The sequence below is a fragment of the Brachionichthys hirsutus genome, chromosome 6, assembly GCF_040956055.1.
Source record: "Brachionichthys hirsutus isolate HB-005 chromosome 6, CSIRO-AGI_Bhir_v1, whole genome shotgun sequence".
Classification (NCBI taxonomy): domain Eukaryota; kingdom Metazoa; phylum Chordata; class Actinopteri; order Lophiiformes; family Brachionichthyidae; genus Brachionichthys; species Brachionichthys hirsutus.
The window spans coordinates 8,962,282-8,979,416 of NC_090902.1; the positions used below are offsets into that span (position 1 = coordinate 8,962,282).

The following is a 17,135-nucleotide window of genomic DNA, read 5'->3' on the forward strand; positions in this document are numbered from 1 at the left end:
CTAGCTTGCTGCTCCGGAACGTACTACAAGACTCCTTCTGGACTCTTTTTCCCATCATGCCATTGGTGTCCTTCCCTCTTAAAGTGGCACAGGCACAATTCCAGATGTAAAAATAATTCTAGAATCTGGATCCAGATCCGGATCAACGCCATTCTCGGGGAGGACCGAGCCACGGACAGAACCTTGCTTGTGTAAAAATTTCAAGTCGATTGGGTTACTAGTTTTTGAGTTATGCGCTCGGACAGACAAACAGACAAACAGACAAACAGACAGACAAACGCACCCAATTGCAATACCCACGCTTCGGCGAGGGTAAAAATAAATTACTGCACTAGAAGTAATATGGCAGAAGAGTACAGGCTTTCAGTGAGGGCCTTAATTTACATAAGGGCTTCAACAGATCGTGATATTTGATTCTTTTATTCTCTCAAACATCAGGATCTGTTTTTTGATTGTACACTTTCATCATTTTGTTTCCTCCTGAATGGATTCACTGGGATTGTAGGCCAGCCTAACTTTAAATGTTGCGGTAAATCTACCCGGGTAGGTACGGCATCAACTCTTCGATGTACCACCATTCTGTCAGCAAAGCACTGTCAGCAAAATGAGAGCTGCATACCGGGGACCATGCTGGAGGTTGCCTGTCAGCTCGCCCGGTGTTGAACACCCACTGCCTGTGACGTTCAGGCCTTTTTGCCCTTGTCGGGGAATCTGTAATTGTGATATTAACTAATATGACCTATGATGCCACATCCTGTATTAAAGGGAACTCACTTTTCCCATGTTTCTATTCTAATATTTAGTGGTTTCAGGTGATTATCAACCAGAAAACTGCTCAAGTAAACAATCCAGTCAATCCTGTGTAGTTTGCGTAGTTCTGTAATCAAGTATTGAAACACATCCGACAGTACTCTCCCCCGTTGTGACGTCGCATCATAGTCTGTATCATGATATCACGGGGGGAGCATGATAGGTCTGTATCATGCTTCCCCCGTGTCTGCGTTCCGCTCTCCCTGTGGCTCGTGCACAAGTTGAAGAAGAAGAAAAACAGAGTGGATAAAGTTTATTTTTGGTGGTAATGTTCCGGTAAAAATTGCCAAAAATGTTTTAGTGTGTGCTAAAACATCACCTTACCGGTTACCATGGTGGCGTGTCTGGGAACTGCGTTAACTTGTGGAAAACGGGTATAATATGTGACCTTTAATCAGTCCTTCTCTCCTATCTTATTTTTGGTTTGTTTGTAATGATAACAGTTAATAGCAAAGCACTGTGGTGCGAAAGACTCTTAACCTCTGCCATCTTTGTTATTAGCTGCCTCCCAGCATGTTCTGAATGTTTAGCAATGTAGGTTCTCCTCCAGGACAGAGGGTGGCGCTGTTTCCTCACATAGAGAAACCCACTCGGTAGGAGAACGCTTCCGTTTCCGAGAGGCAAAGAGCCGCATCTAACAGCAGCCACAGAGGGATTTCTTTTTATATTGATAAAAAAACAAACGTTTGCATTCATAGCGGTACGATTTCTGTAATGTGTTAATGATGTTGATAATATTTCAGATCAAGTGCATCGTCGGATCTGATAGGAAGTTATCTTGAGCGTCTACAGTACTTAGCAATATGCTAACGTTAGCCCAACAGTGCACTGACTAATTCAATCGGTTTGCTCAGTTTTTAAATGATATAAATACTTTTGTGTTTAATCAGAAGTGAATCACGCAGAGAGCAGATACGCAAAGTGTCAGAGTAAACACAAATGCAGTTTGGAACGCATCCCGGTAACTTCGTGAGCAACTTGTTATGATCAGAATCACCCGCGTCATTCCTTATTGTCTCTCTTTTCTTTCCAGGGATGTCGGGACAGAAGCGTCCTGCAGACCCCAGTGGTCCCTCGTCCTCCGGTGCTCCCCCTGAGAAACGCAGGGAGAGGGAGGGAGAGGACGGGGGACCGGGAGTCAGCGCTGCTGCCGGGGGGAGCACCGCGGTGGAGACTGTCATCAAGCTGGGAGGAGTGTCCAACTCAGTGAGTCCCCTGTCCCCGTCCCCGTCCCCCATTGTTCCACTATGCTGTTACGATATTTATTTTCTTTTTGTGTTCGTGGTTGAATAATGTCTTTTTCAGGAAGAACAAGACATCAAGGCTCTCCAAGCTAAGAATAGGAAATTGGGGGAAGCTCTTGATTTAAGACAGGTGAGCCAACTCAAATACTCCACAACCAAGAAGCTGTGCTTGTTCGGAGAAAAATAGAATTTTTTTTGGGGGTTCTCAGGTGATTGAGGATGAATTGCGGGAGCGAATTGAGAGACTGGAGACCCGCCAAGCCACTGATGATGCTAGCCTTCTGATTCTCAATCGATACTGGAACCAGGTAAAAGTTCAGACGAGGAAACCGAAGCCAGATTCACTTGTTAAAAGTGATCCGTCTTCTTTCCTACACAGATTAAATAGTCCTAATGTGATGCTGTTCTTCTTTCCCTTAGTTTGATGAAAATGTTCAACTTACCATCAGGCGCTACGACAGAACAAGCAGTGAACCTGAGAAATGTCAAGCAGGTGAGGGACGGAACCTCAAGCCGGACACTCCAGAGCCTGATGGAGACTCCAACCAGGAGAGGGCCAAGGACAGAGGTAAAAACTGAGCTGGACACAGGCCACAATCAAAACAGACTCGACTTAGCCCCGAAACCTCTTCTGATGGTGTCACTCAGGCCAACAGGGAGAAGCAGCAAACTCTTTCCTGGCCACGCTGGCAAGCAGCAGCAGCGAGGAGATGGAGGCCGAGCTGCAGGAGAGGGTGGAGTCCAGCCAGAAGCAGGCCGCCCACGTGGTGGAGATCTGCGAGTGTCTGAAGAGCACCGTGGACCGGCTGAAGGCAGAGCGAGACTCTGGACGCGGTGAGAACAAACGGACACGATGAGGCACAGCTGGACTGCATAACGGATTTAGTTTGTGTGATGACAGCCGTAAAGTGTGATTCTGTTGCTTTTCATTCCAGAGGGGACTTTATGGCTGGCAGCTTCCAAACTCAGTGCCCTCCTGGCCACTGAAAATGAGCGATTGCAGCAGCTGACAGAGGACCTGAAGCTGAAGCACAGTCACATGACAAGTGAGGTACAAATTCATTCGTCCTCATTCCTCGCGTTTCTCCTCGGAATTGAATGAAAACGATATATGGTTGACCAGTACAAGAGAACAACATGGCAGTGTTTAGCGACACTGAAGATCTGCCATCATTCAAGTATTTCAGGCAACGTTTTATAAATGGCTTCCAACAATAAAGATCAGCGGTTTCAAAACAAAAGAGCCAGGAGCAACTTTTATTGAGAGAGAGAGAGAGAGAGAGAGAGGTGTTGTTACTCAAAGAAATGCTGTTCTAGGTCCAGCAATCATGTTATTAGCGCAGATAAGGAAGGAGGTCGGGATCTCGCTGTTCCCAAAAACTATTTGTGGGGGATAAGACTGATTGCTACTCCCCACTGAGTGCAAGCAAAAACAAAAAACGTCAGAAAGAGTCAGAAGTGAAAAGTTCACTGGATGTCTCGCGCTGGGCCTCAAACTTAGCGAGTACATTGTTCAGTATTGCTCTGTGAGCGCCTTAAGAAGCGTAACGCGTCTCCGTCACTGCCTCGTCCAGTCCCGGCCTCTGGGTCGTGCAGCCAACAAAGCGGACCAGCGCGTGGGCGAGCTTCAGGTCCTGATCGAGGAGCTCCAGTGGGACACGGAGAAGATCCGCCGGCGGGAAAACCGACTGAACGCACACCTGATTGAGATCCTGGAGAGGGTGAGGACGTGTTTTCTGTGCGTGTCATGAAAATGTTCTCACGTTTGCACCAGAGAATGTTGTACCCACTCACCTGTAATTCACCCTCAGGTGAACAGCAAAGGCTACAAGGTGTGTGGTGAGGCCAGCAGCGTGTGTGGGACCATCACCATCAACAAGAGAAAGGTAGATCTCTTGGTTTGAAAGATTTGGTCATGAAGTTGTTACATTCTACACTTGCAAAATTGCCGTTTTATCATCTCCTTTAAAGTTTGAAGAAATGAACAGTGAGATGGAGGAGAATCGAGAGCTGGCAGACAATCGCCTCACTGAGCTGCAGAAACTCCAGCAGGACCTGCAGAGTGTGCACCAAGAGAACAACAGCATGAAGGTTCTTCCCTCAGTCCTCTTGACTCGAATACGTAGAAACAAACTCAAATGATCCGGTTTGTCTGCGCGCGTTCATCAAACGTAATCACTCTGCATTCATCCGAGGGACTTGATCGCTCTCCTCTCTGCGCTCTCAGGCGGAGCTGCTGAGTCGAGCGGAAGGCTTGGTCAAAGACACGTCCGAGTATCGCTGTCTGCAGTCGCAGTTTTCCGTCCTCTACAACGAGTCTCTGATCCTCAAAGCCCAGTTGGATGAGACACGCGCTCGTCTCAACACCACCAGGACAGCGAGGCTTCGACAGCTGGAGCACATGGAGGTAAGTGTGTGTGTGTGTGTGTGTGTGTGTGTGTGTGTGTGTGTGTGTGTGTGTGCGCGCGCTTCACCTTTTGTCCTCTTCTTACCCCCCGTCTTTGTGCAGAACGACGAGGTGGCTCTGCAGAGGAAGGTCCGTACGGAGGTGTTCCAGCTGGAGGACACGCTGGCTCAGGTCCGGAAGGAGTACGAGATGCTGCGCATCGAATTTGAACAGACTCTCGCTGCCAATGAGCAAGCAGGTGACGAACGGCGTTCCGCCGCGACGGCGCCTGGATCCTCCGTGCGGCGTCTCTTTGATCCTGTGCTTGGCCTCGTTCTCTCAGGTCCCATTAACAGGGAGATGCGCCACCTGATCAGCACGCTGCAAACGCACAACCAGCAGATGAAGGGGGAGGTAGTGAAATACAAGATCAGACTGAGAGAGGCTCAGTCTGAGTTGAGCCAGGTAGCTCGCCGAGTTCCCCCCTCGCCACGGTAAACGGAGTTTTAGTTTGATTTAGGATTAAATGGCCGCGACACTTCTCTGCCGCCTCTCTAGGTCCGTGCCTTTAAGGGCAGCGCCATCCTTCAGTCCAAGTCGGGCACGGAGATTGACGCGAAGAATGAGACGACGTCTCCGACGGCAGCCGCGCCGGGGGAACCTGCGATCAAAACCGAGCCCAGCGACAATGGCGCCCCCACACCCGTCCGCCCCGGTAACCGGCAGCAGCCGAGATGTTCTGATGGTGGTCGCTGTGATATCCGACTGTTCTGGTGGTGGGGGGCCCCCTCACTCACTTTGGCTGTGTATGTCCGCAGGAGCCGCAGTGAAAATAGAGCCCGGCGTGGAACCTGAAACGACTGCAAGAGTAGAGGAGAGGGAAGAGAAGAAGGAGAAGGAGGAAAAGAGAGAGAGGGATGTGATTAAGAAAGAGGAGAAGGAGCGGGAGAGGGAGAGGGAGAGGGAGAGGCCGACCCGCAGCAGCGTGATCAAGGAGGAGAAGGAAAAGCCCGGCGGCAGCAGCCATCCCGAGGAGTCGGTCGCAGAGCGTCCGTCTGCGGTCGGTGGTTCAAAGAGGAAGGAGATGGAGCAGCTGAAGATCATCAGAGCAGAACTCAAGTACGTCTGATAAATAGAGAAAGGAAACTGGTGTGTCCCCGACCCTGTTCCTGCCACAGACCGGTTTCATTTCCACAAGGGGGGGGGGTAAATAAAAAAATAAGATAAATGTAAATATTGCCGCTGAACCTTATATTACTTGTAATAACGATGAAACAATCACACCAATATCGACTCACCACAACAAGCACAAAGAACGTCTTCTTTCAAAAAACATTCCAAGTTGTCTTTGAGTCCGGGGTCCCTGGTCTCTGTGTTGAAGCAGTTTTGAAGGCTTCCTTGCCTTGTTTTCTAGCTTATGATCATGCATCATGCAGAGCGGACTCGGTGTGCGAGTCACCTGTAGATAAGCTCGTATTTATGTCGGACTCCTGGTATTTCTTTGAAGTCGTCGGCTCCTTGGTTGGAATTTTTCCTTTTACAAAGAAGATCTCCAAAGACGTTTGTTTTTGTGTTTTACTCATTGTCGCTAGTTTACGGGCTTATTTTTAAGCGTCTTGGTGTGAGAAGATTCACTTGCGAAATTTGCGGCTGAGAAAGTCCGGTCGTTTTTCAAAATAAAACACCAGTCAGACTCTAATAATCAATACAACGGAAACTTATGAATGATTTATTCTTTCTGTGTGGCCCGGCACCAAGCCGCAGACCGGTGGTTGGGAACCCCTGAGTTACAGCACGAGTTCCTGAATCAGCATTTCAAGGTTAAAGCCCCGATGGATTTCTGACCCTGGATGTGCTTTTTTATGTCCTTCTTTGCTGTGCAGGAAAGCCCAGGAATCCCAGAGGGAGATGAAGCTGCTGCTGGACATGTACCGCTCAGCACCAAAGGAGCAGAGGGACAAAGTCCAGCTCATGGCTGCGGAAAAGAAGTCCAAGTCAGAGGTGAGCAACTCTGTTGTTCTCTTTTCCTCACCTCCGTCGTGATGTTCTGTGCAGTTTCTCCTTGTTTTATTGGACACAGAAGTAAAAACCAAAGAATCTAAAATGCAGAAGGCTGTCGTGTGTCTGCTTGAGCATGCTTAAATGTGTGACTCCTTGTTGTTGACCATTCATCAGCCGCATCTTCCTCTTCCCAGGTTTTTATTTTGCCCTTACCTTCATATTAGAGCCGCTTGTATATGAAACACGTGGTATGTCTGTGTGTGCGGGGACTTGTTAAACTGACAGGCTTGTTTGACTCACTGTGTCTGACCGAGGTGACAAATAGTAAGACGAGATGCCATATTTCTGTTTAAATTTCACAAACTTGCTCAAATCAAAACCACCCCATATAAAAATATATGCGGAAGTGTTGCTTTCAAGCAGCAGGATCATTCTCCAGCACACGGCAAAAAGGTTAAGCCATAGTTTGAGTGTCTTCGTGATGTCATGGCCGTAGAGACCGGGATAATGCATGCACGGTTGTGTTTTAAGAATACGTTTGCTGTTGGAGGTTGTGTTCCTATGAAGACTTGAGAATCAGTCCAGTGCATTTACGGGGATCCTTTCGGATAATGATGCATAATGACACTGATTCCAGGGAGACGAGCTGCGGCAGAGACTGAGGGAGCTGGAGGAGCGGGAGAGGAGGGAGGGCAAGAAAATGGCGGACGAAGAGGCCCTCAGGAAGATCCGCTCTGTGGAGGAGCAGATCGACATCCTCAACAAGAAACTCTCCATAGCGAAGCAGGTGTGCAATAATGCGCTCCGTTTTAATCGCATGCACAAATGGAGGCCTCCGCTGACGCCGTCCCGTCCTGCTCCCTCTGCAGGAGGAGGACGCGCTGCTCAGCGAGATGGACGTGACGGGACAGGCCTTCGAGGACATGCAGGAACAGAACGTTCGCCTGATGCAGCAGCTCAGAGAAAAAGACGACGCCAACTTCAAGCTGATGAGCGAGCGGATCAAGTCCAACCAGATCCACAAGCTGCTAAAAGAGGAAAAGGAGGAGCTGGCGGATCAACTGCTGACGCTAAAAACTCAGGTGAGCCACCACTCAACAGTGAGGGTTTGTTCAGGCATGTTTGGGGCGGCGGCTGCCTGTTGGCATTTATTTTCTTGATTTGAATGCATCATGGATTACATTTAATGACAAAATATACAATCACGTTAGCTTTGCCGCAAAAGGATTTGCCCAAAAGTAAATAAAAGAGAAATATAATCTTCATGATTTATGCTGTCACGTTGTTGCTCTTTCGCCTCTTTAGTGTTCTAGCTTTCATCCCTTTTTAATATTTGTTTATGACTTCATTTTTTGGGGGGGGGATTATCAGGTTGATGCCCAGCTACAGGTGGTACGGAAGCTCGAGGAAAAGGAGCGCCTCCTGCAGGGCACCATCAGCACTGCAGAGAGGGAGCTGGCTTTTCGAACGCAAGCCCTGGACATGAATAAACGCAAGGTAAACCGCCGGCCTCAGTAGAGATGCCACGCCTTTAACGGCAGTAAGGAGATTCAGTTTAAGCCACACGTTAAAATACTGACCGTAAATGTTCAATATGTGAAGACGGGGGAAAACTGAAATCATCCAGTCTGTTCACGCTCCAGGCTCAGGACTCCGCGCTGCTGTCGGAGGAGGTGAGGAGCCAGCTGGAGCAGGTCCAGCAGAGACTCAGTCTGGTGAGGGAGGAAGTTGTCGAGAACAGCATCTCCAGAGAGAAGGAATCCTTCAACGGCAGACGGGCGCAGGTAAGGACTCCGTAAATTTAAAAAAAAGGCAAGACGGAAGAAGGTGCAGCTAATGCGCCGCTGTTCAACGTTGTGTTTCAGGAGGACATCTCCAAACTCAGGAGGAAGATTGAGAAGGCCAAGAAACCGGCGGAGAAGATCAGCAACGGCGACGATATTCTAAACGAAGAAATCAATGATTACAAGGTGGGTTTCCTGGAATCTCGGACCTGCTGTAGAGTTTAGGATGCGTTTTCACAAAAGCCACAGCTAGCTAGTTAGCTTAGCTTGGAATGGAAGCAGTTCCTGACTGACGGCCGGGATGCGTCTTCATTCTGTATCGACTGCTCAGATTGTTCTCTTAACCCCTCCCCCCCCCCCCTCTCTTCCAGGCACGTTTAACGTGTCCGTGCTGCAACTCTCGGGTGAAGGACGCCGTGCTAACAAAGTGCTTCCACGTCTTCTGCTTCGAGTGCGTCAAGACGCGCTACGATACACGCCAGAGGAAGTGCCCCAAATGCAACGCCGCCTTCGGCGCAAACGACTTCCACCGCATTTACATTGGCTAACTAACGCCGCGGTTCTGCACGTGTCCGCTGGCGAGAGAGAGAGAGAGAGAGAGGAGTCGGCGGGGTGAACAGTCGTACAAATGCTGCAGGAGAACGGGTCGCCCACTCGGAGCTTGTCCCCCCCCTCCTCCTGGTTTGTACTGAACAGGATCGGTGTGTTGCAACTCCAGTCGGGTCACAGTGATGCTCACTATTGAGTGCGTTTTAACTTTTCAACATCTCCTCTCCATCCGGTGTGGCACGCTTTCAGACGTTGCTGCAGGAGGGATGTGGAGAATGTGATTGTGACTTTGTGCGCACGGAAAGTTAGAACAGGCAATTCAATAAATCAGTTTACAAAGAAAGATGGCAAGCTGGTCTGGACTGCATTCCTTCAGCGATATGCTGATCGAAATTCCTTTTTTTTGTTTTTTTTTTACCCTATACATTTCATGAAACTCAAGTGCAGTTGTTTTATAAAAAAAAAGGAATGAAGCCGTATCAAAAATATCAAAGGTTGTAAAAAAGAAAAATTCATGGGTTCACTCCGGAATTTGGCAGTTTGCTCTTTTACACACGCCGACCGTTCCATTCAGCTTCAGTGTAATCTATCAAGTAGTTTATAGGTAAGTGAACTCGATCAGGAAAGCCCCTTTCCCAACGTTCAGAACGGTGGAAAAGATATTCCTGAGTCCACCTCTGAATCCGGATCCGCTTCAGAATCGAATGGCTTCCTCCAAGCTGCAGGCTCAAGGCCCCCCACCCAGTCTGACGGTCTGCCTGTCATCCTTCTCTGTGGCGTTTTGGTGCTGTTTAACTTTAGACTCATGACATTTGCCTTAATGCTCTGTATTTACTGCCCTACACGTTATTAAACTGTCTTTTTTGTCCATTTTACTTTCCTCTTAAATGCTTATCAAACCCTTGAATTACCACATCTTTACATTTTACATGGAACATAAAACCACAAATCCCAGTGTTGCAAATCTGTGTTAATCTGGCCCCGCCTCCTCGCGTTTGGGTTTGGGTTTGGGTTTGGATGAACCGCTCGAGGACGGGAGCGTCCGTCCCGAGGAGGCAGGAAGGCAGGTCTTAACTCTTGCGCAGTATAAAATCCTTCCACGCAACCTCCGAGACAAAGGAACACGCAGCGCGTCCGGGTGCCGCGCTCCGGTCTGGAATAAGAGGCTTTGAGGAGGCCCGGCGTCACCGCGCTTCGCTGCTTTTTACGCGCAAAGTTGCGCCTTTCGGACGCGTTTCTGCTCCGTGTCTTTGGTTTGATCGCGTGTTTCGGTCGCCGCTGGATTTACTCCTGAAGGTTTTATTAGCAAATGCAGCCGCTGGTAACGACGGAGCGATCCGGGATTGGGTGCTGAAGCGCTGCCAAAGTTTCTATTTAAATACTGCTCTTACTTTGAGTAGTTTAACCCCCCCCGTTTCAAATTGGAAAGTTGAATCGGGTTGCGTGCTGCTTTTCCCCCTCGTATAAACTCTCGCACTTGATTCAAGCCGTCTTTACTTTTTTTGGCTTCACAGGCCTGTCTTGAATCTCCTAACGCGAGCTGCTCGACTTGGGTCTGGCGCGCACATTTTTATTTCGTTTTTCTGTCATTGTTCTCAAGTTCCCCGACAATGCTATTTTGCGCGTCTGGCTCTGGGCGCGGTGGAGGGCATGACACGCGTCGCCTTTTCCTGCCCATCTGCGTGTTGGTGTTCGGGTTGGCGCTGGGCTGGGCTGGAGCTGAAGCAGGGGGGGTGGACAACCCGTCCGTGGATGGCCCGTCCGTGGATGACCCGGCCGTGGTCACGCTGCGTACCCTCGTTACAGGAGCCTGTCAGGAGGTCCATCGTTACGCACAGTCAGCGGTGGGAAGCGGCGTGATGCGCTCAGCAGCTCAGGTACACACTTTGTGGCACACACAGTTGACTTCCTACTCTTTTGCTCATATCCTGTTTAGGGATCAATAACTGCATCTGATCAGTCTTTTAACTCTAACCCTTTCCCAACCTGCCTCACACACCCCCCTCAACGTGTCCATCCCGCCTGACTGATTTATGTGCTGGCATGTTGCCTGAATTAGTTCGGCGTTGCCTCCGCTTGTAGCTCTGAGTGTGTGTGTGTAAGGTGTGTGTGTGTGTGTAAGGTGTGATCTTTGGAGGCGAAACTAAGACTAATCCCTTCCCGTTGTGGTTTTCAGTGAGAAAATCCAGTCTAATCTGGGCCCTTCATCGACTAAAGTAAAATCATAGTATTGTCCGTTTAGAATAATACGGTCATTTTTTTTATTTGAGTGTGTTGTTGCAGTTTTTTGTCTTTTTGAATGTATTTTAAATGAATTTTACTCTCGCTGAGAGACAAATCTTGAGCTCTTGTCCTGACGTGGAATGCCGGCCAGTCCTCGTGTATGTTCTCGTGTGTCGAGCAGCAGGTGCAGATAAAATCGGTTTCACACTTATTGAGTGTCCGCTGACCTGCACCGACGAGCTTGAACGTCGTGTGTCGTATGATTGTGGGTGAGCGGCGGCTGTGCAGGAACAGAGAGGAGCGCGCTCACCGATCACCGATGCAGCACGTCTTTTATCTTGAGGTGCAACTCGGCAGCACAAGACGAGTTCTGTGTTAATGTGAGGACCAAGTTTGAACTTTTGGATCAGCTGCAGTCACGGTGCTGCACAAGCCAGGCTTAACCTGTGCGTTTGGAGCCAATGGGATGCGTCTCTACTGTAAGTTGTGTTTAGAGCAAACTAAACCTTTTCCACTCTCCCAACAGTTTTTCAAGACGGTGATCCGGTTCCTGGCTGAAGGCGCTGCCAGTGGCCTGAATGTCATCGCTGTTTACGTCACCGAGATCCTCAGGGTCACAGGATTCGATGGTACGTTCCGGGTTGGCCCATTTTTGTGTGTTTATGCGACTCAGCTACCGAGGAGTGTGTGTTTTGGCATTGCTCCATGTTCTACTTCCTTTTCAATTGTGAGAATGAAACTATGTAGATGGAATCTCTTTGCCACGCCTTTTTTTTAAATTACAAATATTTACTGAGTTTTGCTTCTTAGGCAACAGGCGAGCATTTTTGATGCTTTATTGCTATGAAAATATGCCTCAATTGGGTTTTCTCCTTCCGTAGTTGCCCGGACGATGCCCCGCTTCACTCCAGAGGGCGTGACTGCAATTGCCCAGTGGGGTCTGGTCACCCTCATCGGCTACTGGCTGCTGACCGTCATTCTCCAGCTGCTGATTTGTGTGGTGGGACGGGTGTTCTGGCTGGTGAAAGCGCTCTTGGCGCTCTGTGTTTTCGGACTGATTGTGACCGACAGGAACGCCTCCACGGACACTACGGCGGTTCGGCTGGGCGTCCTGGTGCTGGGATGCGTAATTTTGACTCTGCTCACTTCAGGCTCTGAAAAGACTTTGTCAGTGGACCGCCGTCTGACTTCACTGGAGGGCCGGCTGAGGGCCGTAGAGAAGAGGAAAGCAGAATAGTAGCGTAAAGGGTGAAGGAGTTGGGATGAAGAATGGTGATTTTAATGTTGGTTACGGAAACGGTTTCTGATGCTCACACACAAACTATTATGGGGAATAAAGTTTCTAGGAGTTTTAAATGAGAAGTATCTTTTTGTTTGAAGGCCAAACCTGATCTGATTATGATTAAACAACTAGAAACTTAGATATTTATCTGTCTAATCTTGCAGCTCAGCGATAATGTAGGTGCCGTATATGACTGCCCTGGTGACGATTCAGAGCTGATTCAAAAGGTGAAAGTTGATTTACCTGTCAATCCACATTCTGTCCTGCAGTCAGACAGGAAGACGACGCGTGCCTCCGTCAGGTGGCTCGACTGAGCTGAAGAGATGAACAGCTGCTGCTTCTCTGCATCAAAGTTCGACCTCATACTGGTCTTAGTAAAAAATCAGTCAAGACACCAACGAGGGAAATGGGTATATATATACTCTGAGGACCGTGGATGTTATGAAAATACAATCAGCTAAGGCTAATCCATCAAGTACATGTTAAGATGAAAATGTTAGAACACTAAAGGGAAAAGTAAGGATCATTTTGCCACTCCTAATCTAGAAATGACAAAAGTTCAAGGCAATTCTTTCAATAGATAAAATAGAAAAACTAGTCTGGAACAAACTGGATGGTCTCCCGGAAGCCTTCTTGTGCCGCTCCATCCGAGTGGAACGATCTGACCTTGATGCCGGAATGATTTTCTCCTGTACGTTACCCCGCAAGCAGCTAAACTCACTTCTCTCCTGCTCATTGTGTTATTGCTGGACTTTCATGTCATAGTGGCAGAAAGCTTTACTGAAAAGCAAGCAAGCCCCAAAACTTTTCATTCTCAATAGAATTTAATATGAATATGAGCCGACAAATAAAAATACACACAAAATAGCGGATCAGCTTTCAAGTTTAAAACTTTCCAAGCCACAAAAAAGTAAAATATTTCATACTATTTAAAAATATGATACAATCCAGACATGCACATTGATATATAAAGCTGAAGGCACATGCCGGTTAGAAATGCCGGTATAAATAGAGCTGGCAAAGCTTTCCAGAATTCCATGTGTAATGAAGTAACTTTGACTCCAGTTTGAGTTCCCAGTCTCAAGAACATAAAAAAGCAAAAAAAATTATTGCCCGAGAGTTAGTGAAAACATTAAATATTTCCGAATAACAATTTCCAGCAACAAATGTTAAATTATTAATGTCTGTGTTTCACTCCTCTCTACTATGCCCCATTGACAACGAACCTACAGCTCCTTGTGCATTCAGGAGGATGTCAACATAAAAATCTAGTAATACTGCAGTCCTCAGACTTTGATCCAATCACATTTATGGAGGTATTTCTATAAAATAAAATAGGATATCTTGCTAAATTAATTCATAAGTCTGGTCACGTGTCAGCATAATTTGACTGACATCTTGTCTCTTACACACTATGGAGGTCTTTAACTCCTTAACTTCTGATCGTGTTTACTGTGCGTCTGACTGAAATGGCTGCGCGTTCCAGTGACAAATCCCGATTCTGATTTCTACTCTGCATCACGTGGATGTTCAGTGCACTCGCGAAAGGAAGTTGAGTTTATCAGAGTTATAAACGTGACAGAGATTGGTGTCCGAGCTGAGTGGAGCAGAGGCAAAGGTCAATCCTTTCGGGTCAAACGTCGCCCCAGTGTCAGAGGAGAGAAAGTCAGATCTTATCATGGCTCGCCGGGCCGGCAACCTGGAGACAGAGGAGAACAAATATAATGTAAATGTATGTGTGTTGTTCAATACAAAAATATATTTGACAGTTTAGTACCGTCAGCAGAACGGTTTGTGAAGTGCTCAACACAAACGGTTAATACCCACATTGACGTTCAAATGAATCATGTAATGTATTTTGTACAAAGAACAAGGGCCGTTCCTTTGTCCCCAGGCCATTGGTTAACCCGTTTATTGCATAATCCTTTGTTGCCCGGGCATTCCTCCTATCCCCATGTCTCGCCTCTGCTCTACCTGTTTAACTGTCAACACGGTCCCGCAAAGGCAAAAGGTTCTCCCAACATACCGTAAGCAAGAGCCATCAGAAGACGGTCCCACCCCTAGCGCTCCCCAAATCACGGAGTGTATTTGCGTGAATAAAAATTCTTTAAATTAGCAATCAGTTAGAAATAAATAATGTCACGATAATGAACAGTAAAAGATGTATGCATGTATGTAGGAAAGAAAAGATAGTTTAGATAATGTGCTTCAAAAAGGAACTACAGGTTGTTGTTTTTAGGATAGTTATACTTGAGTCGTATCCATGGAAATGCTAAAAATAATAATAATAAAAAATTCTAAATAGTTAAACTATCCACACTGAAAATACCACAGGTTCTGTATAAAAATAAAGTAATTAAAATACCAAAATAGCCAAAAGGCTGCACACTTGCATAAGAAAACTAATTTTAAATATGAGCCTGTGACTGTCGCTTAAAGAACAGACACGGCTCAACGATTAATCGGGTCTCATCTTAATGGCCTCCAGAAGTGTTGACCAAAGTCGCATTCTCTTCAGCTTATCGACATGCGAGTTACCAAAGCATTTTAGCCTCATGCACCCCCCCCCCCCCCCGGGAAAGTTCTGCCCAGTACACAGAATAACATACCAATGGTGTAGAGGAGGTCATTTCAGAATCGTTAGAAACAGTGGGACCCAAGTGGGTTTGAGCAGGTGCAGCAGAGAAACGTGGGCCCACTGGGGCAACAGAGAAATGTGGGCCCGCTGGGGCAGCAGAGTAACTTGGGCCCACTGGGGCAGCAGAGTAGCTCTGGCCTGCAGGTTGACTCTGATCCTGCAATTAAAGTAAGTATGTTGAAGTCAAAATATTAACACATAATGAATATTGCGTATGAAAGCCCACTTGAAGCAGTACTTGAAGCAGTACTTACATGGCGATAGACAGCAGGTGGCAAAGTGGACCTTTTGGAGGAGCTCTTTTTACAACAACACTTTCTGACACAGCAACAGACGACAATGACTCCGAAGATAATGCCGCCAATAATGGCAACGTACACCAATACAGGAGTCGCTTCTGTAAGAGCGGAATACAGGGAGGGGGGGGCAGGTTAGTTTCAATCTTTAGCCACTGGTCGCACGCTTCTCCCATTCAGAAGCATAAAACGTGCTGCAGCTCACCTTCTTTTACCGACACAAATGCCGTCTGGGCCTGGCGGCCTTCGGAATCCTTGAAGACATAGGAGCCAGCGTCTGCAATGTGCACAGGATCAATCTTGATGCCCCCGTCCACAACCGCAATTCCCTCTATATGACTCCTTGCATCCCAGGCATTCAAGACCAGAACTCCTTCGCGTGTCCATGCTTTACTTCGGGTTTCGTCCTTGGGGATAAAATCCACAGACCACGAGGAAGCGCTGGATGGATTTTGGATGAGGAGCCGATCATTCACCTTCACATCGTAGTATACTTCGTTCTCTGCATTTGACAAAGGAGCAGACAGCATAAAAATGCATTCAGATTATAGTTCAGCTTCTGTCAAGACCATAACATTTACCTTTCACTTTAAGTCGTGACCTAGACAGCAGACTGTTGTCTTTTGCCCTGAAGTTGTAGTAGCCGTTGTCCGCCTGAGTGAGGAGGGTGAGCCTCCAAGAATTGTTCCACGGTTTTCCTCGGCCCCCCTTAGAAGCATCGGGGTCTGTGCGATTCCACCGGACCGTCGTCTCGTCTGGAGATTCAAGACCACTGTACTCCAGAAACTCAGCCTGTCTAGGAATGTCAAAGGAGTACGAGTCGCCGTAATACCTGACTTCAGTAGGAGTACAATCTGAAAAAGCACATTAAGAAAAGGGTTGCACTTATACCTCACAAAAATATCTGTAAATGGCCAATAGGAATACATATTTACACATTTACAGATGGAATAGATTAACAGTAATAAATGTCCTCTCACCCGAGATTCTCAGACTGATGACATCACGGGTAATACTAGTATATTTAAATGTTTTTGAAAACATTCCTGCATCGCTTGCTCTCAAATCTGAAAGCTCAACTGAGCCGGAGGAGACTTTGAAGCGTGGGTCCTTGATCTGAATCAATGAACAAGACAACGACATTAACTCAGGACGCAACTCATCCTGTCCTTATATCAACAGTAGAAATTCCTTCATTTGCCACATTTGAGATGTTGGCATCCGTTGATGCACCGCAAGTTGCTCACCTTCCCGTCGTCCAGCACTAGCCTCCTGGAGCCCCCCTCACTCGGAGTGAAGTACAGCTTCTCCCCGAACGCAATCGGCTGGTAGATATCTGGTAACCTGTAGCTTCCGCCGTAGCATTTCTCTACACGACTGACTCGAGCAAATGAACCTCCTGCCGAAAAGACAAATGGGGAGAAGAGACACGTGGAGGGAATATTGTGGTATGTATATTCACAGTGAAATTAGAAGAGCATTCTGCATTCTTGCACCTTAAATAGTATTATTATTGTCATTATTATCATTAGTAGTAGTAGTTAGTATTTCTAGGAAAAGATCTACAATGTAAATATTATGTTTACCAACCTAAGGAGTTCCCCATTCTAGCCAACAAAGCTATTCTGACACTGCTCCCGTTTTCAACCACATATCTGTGTGAGCTGAGCTTCTCAAGCTCGATGGCGATAAAAACTACAAACAGAGAGACTGAGAGCTGATGAGGAAGAGCTTTGTGTGTGTCTTTCTACCATTACTGCCAGGATATCCATTTTGTTTTCATCAAAACAGCCCCAGGTTTCCCACTAAGTATAAATACATTAAAAAACTATATTATTAACTCTATATATTATAATAAAGGTCATCTAATCTAATATGTACCGTGTTAGAATGTCATTTTGTGTCATTTTGGTTCGTGGTGT

The 17,135-nt window shown here is 47.2% G+C and overlaps 2 protein-coding genes across 2 annotated transcripts; both read left to right on the plus strand.

The window, feature by feature from the left end:
* Positions 1-1,845: 1,845 nt before the first annotated feature.
* Positions 1,846-9,614, plus strand: rnf20 (ring finger protein 20, E3 ubiquitin protein ligase). The gene is made up of 21 exons (XM_068740241.1): positions 1,846-2,016; positions 2,116-2,184; positions 2,264-2,362; positions 2,475-2,622; positions 2,703-2,888; positions 2,990-3,105; positions 3,629-3,775; positions 3,866-3,940; positions 4,026-4,145; positions 4,282-4,461; positions 4,564-4,699; positions 4,784-4,905; positions 4,999-5,155; positions 5,259-5,559; positions 6,324-6,441; positions 7,079-7,228; positions 7,311-7,523; positions 7,813-7,938; positions 8,085-8,225; positions 8,307-8,411; positions 8,597-9,614. Exons 1-21 carry the CDS (start codon positions 1,846-1,848, stop codon positions 8,771-8,773), a joined length of 3,057 nt encoding a protein of 1,018 aa, XP_068596342.1. The 3' UTR covers positions 8,774-9,614.
* A 171-nt stretch (positions 9,615-9,785) lies between these two features.
* si:dkey-74k8.3 (voltage-gated monoatomic cation channel TMEM109) lies at positions 9,786-12,353 on the plus strand. Its single transcript, XM_068740552.1, has 4 exons — positions 9,786-9,837; positions 10,375-10,651; positions 11,524-11,626; positions 11,879-12,353. Exons 2-4 carry the CDS (start codon positions 10,385-10,387, stop codon positions 12,232-12,234), a joined length of 726 nt encoding a protein of 241 aa, XP_068596653.1. The 5' UTR covers positions 9,786-9,837; positions 10,375-10,384; the 3' UTR covers positions 12,235-12,353.
* Positions 12,354-17,135: the final 4,782 nt, after the last annotated feature.